The sequence below is a fragment of the Salvelinus alpinus genome, chromosome 1 (genome assembly GCF_045679555.1).
Source record: "Salvelinus alpinus chromosome 1, SLU_Salpinus.1, whole genome shotgun sequence".
Lineage (NCBI taxonomy): Eukaryota > Metazoa > Chordata > Actinopteri > Salmoniformes > Salmonidae > Salvelinus > Salvelinus alpinus.
The window spans coordinates 25,773,084-25,779,966 of record NC_092086.1 but is presented as its reverse complement, the minus strand read 5'-3'; the positions used below and the strand labels follow the sequence as shown (position 1 = coordinate 25,779,966).

Genomic DNA, 6,883 nt, shown 5'->3' with positions numbered 1-6,883 from the left:
TGGAGCGAGGTGATGGGAAATGCAGCCTCATCACAGTCCACTCCAGACACCTTTCCTAAGGACAGATTTCACGGGAGATATCTCAAGGACAGGCATTTCAGCAGCACACTAGAGCAGCACACTAGAGCAGCACACTAGAGCAGCACACTAGAGCTCTGCAGCTGTGATTCAGGAGGTTCTGGGTGTAATTGTGGCCCCTTTGTTTGTGTTCCGTCCCCTTTGTCATTGTGAAAGGAGTAAATTCACAGGTGTACTGACAGAAGACATGACTAGCATAAACAAACTATTTACAGCAGCACATTAGAACATTTTATTTGCTGTGTGTGTTCTGTGAGTGCGTTTTTTGTACTTTCTTCCAGTATATGCCTTTTGAAGCCGGCACCCAAAACATTTGAGCTGAGCACGGCAATTTATCTTCCTGTTCTACACATAACAATATTCCCTTGGTTTCCTTTAATCATTAGGGCATGATAAATGACCCACGTTAAGGAGAAATCATGTACTGTAATGGCAGCCAATAAGCATCTGTCTATAAGGTTGTGATTTCTATTCAGACCCCACTATTCTCTCTGTCTGTCTCTCTCCATTGTTTCAGAGCATCTAACAACATCTACTACACTTTAAAGATGATATGATGTGTATTAGAGGTCGACGGATTAATCGGAATGGCCGATTAATTAGGGCCGATTTCTAGTTTTCAAAACAATCGGTAATCGGCATTTCTGGACACCGATTATGGCCGATTACATTGCACTCAACGAGGACACTGCGTGGCAGGCTGACCACCTTTTACGTGAGTGCAGCAAGGAGCCAAGGTAAGTTGCTAGCTAGCATTAAACGTATCTTATAAAAAACAATCAATCTTAACATAGTCACTAGTTAACTACACATGGTTGATGATATTACTAGTTTAACTAGCTTGTCCTGCGTTGCATATAATGTTAATTTATTTTCGAATCACAGCCTACTTCGCCAAACGGGTGATTTAACAAGCGCAATCGCGAAAAAAGCACTGTCGTTGCACCAATGTGTACCTAACCATAAACATCAATGCCTTTCTTTAAAATCAATACACAAGTATATCTTTTTAAACCTGCATATTTAGTTAATATTGCCTGCTAACATGAATTTATTTTAACTAGGGAAATTGTGTCACTTCTCTTGCGTTCTGTGCAAGCAGAGTCAGGGTATATGCAGCAGTTTGGGCCGCCTGGCTCGTTGCGAACTGTGTGAAGACCACTTCTTCCTAACAAAGAACGTAATTAATTTGCCAGAATTGTACATAATTATGACATACTTGAAGGTTGTGCAATGTAACCGCAATATGTAGACTTATGGATGCCACACGTTAGATAAAATACGGAACGGTTCCGTATTTCACTGAAAGAATAAACGTTTTGTTTTCGAAATGATAGTTTCCGGATTCGACCATATTAATGACCTAAGGCTCGTATTTCTGTGTTTATTATATTATAATTAAGTCTATGATTTGATATTTGATAGAGCAGTCTGACTGAGCGGTGGTAGGCAGCAGCAGGCTTGTAAGCATTCATTCAAACAGCACATTCCTGAGTTTGCCAGCAGCTCTTCGCTGTGCTTCAAGCATTACGCTGTTTATGACTTCAAGCCTATCAACTCCCGAGATTAGGCTGGCAATACTATAGTGCCTATAAGAACATCCAATAGTCAAATGTATATGAAACACAAATGGTATAGAGAGAAATAGTCCTATAATTCCTATAATATCTACAACCTAAAACTTCTTACCTGGGAATATTGAAGACTCATGTTAAAAGGAACCACCAGCTTTCATATGTTCTCATGTTCTGAGCAAGGAACTTAAACATTAGCTTTTTTACATGGCACATATTGCACTTTTACTTTCTTCTCCAACACTTTGTTTTTGCATTATTTAAACCAAATTGAACATGTTTCATTATTTATTTGAGACTAAATTGATTTTATTGATATATTATATTAAGTTAAAATAAAAGTGTTCATTCAGTATTGTTGTAATTGTCATTATTACAAATATATATATAAAAAGATTGGCCGATTTAATCGGTATCGACTTTTTTTGGTCCTCCATTAATCGGTATCAGTATCGGCGTTGAAAAATCATAATCGGTCGACATCTAATGTGTATAGCCGCTGTATACAAATACAACCTTGAGCACCCCCCCACCCCCCCACACACACACACACACACACACACACAGCGGCAGCAGTTTAATCAATTCAGTATCAAGATATCTCTAACAATCAGTCACGCCTTCTAGCCTCACACACCGCTACAAAACACCAGTCCTGTCATCTCTATCCACACAGACATCTCCATCAAATACCAATGCAAACAGTGAAGAACATGTTCACAAACAACTAGCTATTAGCTAAATCTCCCCAAATCAGAATCCCTCCCCTTCAGCCTTCACGTCATACAGACAGCAACACACAGACCTGTCTTCTCAAAGCAACTCAAGTCATAAACACAAAGTCACTGTGGTCAAACTATTCAGCATTCTTTCCTTGCTACAGTGTTATCCATGCTAGCAGAGATAGTCGGCGGTGGTAGGGGTTAAAACGTAAACCCAGAGTATTTACCATGCCGTGGAGGGCCCCTGGCCAGGCCTGTGTAGTGTCCCTCAGCTGGGCCCCTGGGAAGTGCTGCTCGTCATGTGTGTGTCAACACAGTCCTAAAGCTACTGTACCATCACACACACGCCACCATCACTGTTGACATCACGGTCCATGGCCATGCTGACAAGGCCAGTAGAGTGTGTGTGTGTGTGTTCGAGAGCAAGCGAGTGTGTGTATGTGTGTGTGTGTGAGCAAGAGAGAGAGCGAGAGAAAGCGTGTATGTGTAAGAGCGAGTGTGTGTGTGTGGTCGCAGTATCCCAGAAGCAGCAGCAGCAGACGTCTTGTTCAAGAACCACTGGTAATAACCCTGATGAAAACACAGCAAGAAGCTTCCCTCAGCATCGGTCCCTCCTGTACTCCCGTTTCTCTCCACTTCTGCTCTCCTCCCTCTCTCTCTCACTCACTCACTCTCTCCTCCCTCTCTCTCTCACTCACTCTCTCTCACTCTCCTCCCTCTCTCTCACTCTCTCTCTCTTCGTTTCTGCCTGCGCACAAATTCACATAATCCCGGTTTTCTCATTTCCCGCATCACCATGACAACAGAGCATCCCGACCCTCTGGTTGAGGGCTGAAGCAGGAAGTCAGCAGCACACACATACATACACACAACGTCATTCATCACAACAACACTAGCCACTGTCTATGCAGCAGTGATGTATTCCCATACGAACAAATCCATCCATTCTGTGCCAAACAAAAACAAGTTCTATACCGTACCATGCAGTGTCTCGTCTCTCTGACCCTCTCACACGTCTTTCCCTAGAGGCCAGAGAGTCAAGTCTGGTTTGAAACATGCCCATTGTGTGTGTGACTCTGTTACTTGACTAGCCCTGTGCCCCAGACACACACATAGTCCAATGACACACTCAGTGACGCAGGGTGTTGATGACGTCACATAGCCACACAGAGCGCTGTGTGAGTGAAACTATGCCTCTTTATTTTGCCCTCTTTCCCCTCATTCCATCTCTCTCTACATACCTGCTCTTCTGTTTCATCAGTTAGGCTAGTTAGGCTATATTCTACCATCTAGGTCTAGGCCTCATCTGTTCCATACAGCATCTGCTCTCTCTCTCTCTCCCTCCCTCCCTCCATTCTCTCCCCCTTCTTTCTCTCTCCCTTCTTTTTTTCTCTCTGCGTCATTATCACCGGCTGCCTGCCAGAGAGAGAGAAAGAGAGAGAGACAGCGAGAGAGAAAGGACAGGAGAGGGGGAGGAGAAGAGGAGAGGAGATAGAGGACACGGGTACAGGACTGCCACTACACAAACACACACACACACACACAGACGCACACACAGACACACACAAGACACACAGACACATCAACAAAAGGTGAACATTCATACATCACACAACGGTCCTCATTGATATTCAGAGATTTTCTGATGATTAGAGATTCTGGTTGAATATTTGATTTCTATGTATATTTAAAAGGCTGCCAATCAGACTGTGGTGTTATTTTTTATAATGTGTTATTAATTCTGTTGCTTTAGGGCAAACATGATGTTGAGGAAACTGAAGGCATTGGTGTAACGGCAGTCTAGCTCTTCCTCCTCCTCGTACGAGGAGAGGCGAGAGGGATCGGAGGACCAATGTGCAGCGTGGTAAGTTTCCATGATAATTTAATGAACACGAAAACAAGACACTATACAAAATAACAAATGAACTAACCGTAACAGTCTAGTGTGGCACAAACACTGACACAGGAAACAACCACCCACAATCCCCAACACAAAACAAGCCACCTATATATGATTCTCAATCAGGGACAACGATTGACAGCTGCCTCTGATTGAGAACCATATTAGGTTGAACACAGAAACAGACAAACTAGACACACAACATAGAATGCCCACCCAGCTCACGTTCTGACCAACACTAAAACAAGCAAAACACATAAGCACTATGGTCAGGACGTGACAATTGGCCTTTTATCAATTAGATTTGTTCTCCTCCGTCCTCTCCTCTGTCCTCTCCTCCGTCCTCCTTTTGAAAAAGGTGAAAGGTAATGGAGGAGAGTGAACATGGAAGGAAAGGCGCTTGCTTGAAACGAGACGGTCCTTCTCAACTCGTGCATCATCAGGTAAATTACGTTTCCAGGGGCGGATCCGAAAATAAATGACATTTCCAGGGGCAGATCCCAAAATAAATGACATTTCCAGGGGCGGATCCCTAAATAAATGACTTTCCAGGGGCGGATCCCAAAATATATGTTTTCAGGGGCGGATCCCAAAATAAATGACGTTTCCAGGGGTGGATCCCAAAATAAATGACGTTTCCAGGGGCGGATCCCAAAATAAATGACGTTTCCAGGGGTGGATCCCAAAATAAATGACGTTTCCAGGGGTGGATCCCAAAATAAATGACGTTTCCAGGGGTGGATCCCAAAATATATGTTTTCAGGGGCGGATCCCAAAATAAATGACGTTTTCAGGGGCGGATCCCAAAATAAATGACGTTTCCAGGGGCGGATCCCAAAATAAATGACGTTTCCAGGGGCGGATCCCAAAATAAATGACGTTTCCAGGGGCGGATCCCAAAATAAATGACGTTTCCAGGGGCGGATCCCAAAATAAATGACGTTTCCAGGGGCGGATCCCAAAATAAATGACGTTTCCAGGGGCGGATCCCAAAATAAATGACGTTTCCAGGGGCGGATCCCAAAATAAATGACGTTTCCAGGGGTGGATCCCAAAATAAATTACGTTTCCAGGGGTGGATCCCAAAATAAATGGCATTTCCAGAGGTGGATCCCAAAATAAATGACGTTCACAGGGGTGGATTCCAAAATAAATGACGTTCAAAGGGGTGGATCCCAAAATAAATGATGTTCACAGGGGTGGAGCCCAAAATAAATGACGTTTCCAGGGGTGGATCCCAAATCAAATGACGTTTCTAGGGGTGGATCGAAAAAAAAAAAGAGACATTTCCAGGGGTGGATCCCAAAATAAATGACATTTCCAGGGGCGGATCCGAAAATAAATTACGTTTCCAGGGGTGGATCCCAAAATAAATTACGTTTCCAGGGGTGGATCCCAAAATAAATGTGTAAAGTGATCAAAACATATGAAGTTAGTTTTATAGATCAAACTATGAGTAGCAAATTGTTTTTAAACGTGTGCATGGTTTTCTCTTCCAACAATACATCAACTGATTCAAAGGGGGGGTGGCAGATATCAAAACTCTTCTGCCACAGACTCAGATAAGATACACTTGTGCTTCCTCGCCAGAAAGGAGGCTATCGAGGAGTGGAGGACACTCCTTCGTTCGGTCTACTAGTGAATTGACCACATATCAGTTTCTGGGTCACGGAGGAGAGAGGACGGAGGACATGACGGAAGACAGACTTTTACCCAAACGAGAAAACCCCATGGACTGACGTCATGTTTATGTCAGATCTGTCTGTCCAATTAGCTTCTCACCTTAGAAACCATCCAACCAATGAGATGGCCTACCTGTTCACTTCAAAACATACCAACAGAGCAAAACAAACATTGCACGATTGTTCACTGTAATGGCATGGCCGTCCATTTTACAATGTTACAAAGCAGTGTGAAAAGCTGAACAGGCAAGCCAATAAGACGTAATACTTTTATGGTCTACAATAGCATTTACCTGTTCAGCTTTTCACCCTGCTTTGTAACATTGGAAAATGGACGGCCATGCCATTACAGAGCCACAATGTGTCAGCTATAGCACTGTGTTGTGTCCGGTAACTATTAAACACACTTACAGAGCCACAATGGACGCCTAGTGTCAGCTAGCACTGTGTTGTGTCCGGTAACTATTAAACACACTTACAGAGCCACAATGGACACCTAGTGTCAGCTAGCACTGTGTTGTGTCCGGTAACTATTAAACACACTTACAGAGCCACAATGGACACCTAGTGTCAGCTAGCACTGTGTTGTGTCCGGTAACTATTAAACACACTTACAGAGCCACAATGGACGCCTAGTGTCAGCTAGCACTGCGTTGTGTCCGGTAACTATTAAACACACTTACAGAGCCACAATGGACGCCTAGTGTCAGCTAGCATTGTGTTGTGTCCGGTAACTATTAAACACACTTACAGAGCCACAATGGATGCCTAGTGTCAGCTAGCACTGTGTTGTGTCCGGTAACTATTAAACACACTTACAGAGCCACAATGGACACCTAGTGTCAGCTAGCACTGTGTTGTGTCCGGTAACTATTAAACACACTTACAGAGCCACAATGGACACCTAGTGTCAGCTAGCACTGTGTT

General features: G+C 43.6%; 1 protein-coding gene across 2 annotated transcripts in view; it reads right to left on the bottom strand.

The window, feature by feature from the left end:
• prkar1b (protein kinase, cAMP-dependent, regulatory, type I, beta) overlaps positions 1-6,883 on the bottom strand; it is a 312,635-nt gene that overhangs the window by 278,017 nt on the left and 27,735 nt on the right. Inside the window, exon 1 of one of the 2 annotated variants that reach the window (XM_071394869.1) lies at positions 2,602-3,039. The exons of the other annotated variant lie outside the window; for it this stretch is intronic. Coding sequence (XP_071250970.1) covers positions 2,602-2,604 — 3 coding nt within the window. The 5' untranslated portion in view covers positions 2,605-3,039. Of the gene's footprint in view, positions 1-2,601; positions 3,040-6,883 lie in introns of those variants that run through there. 2 annotated transcript variants of the gene reach the window in all.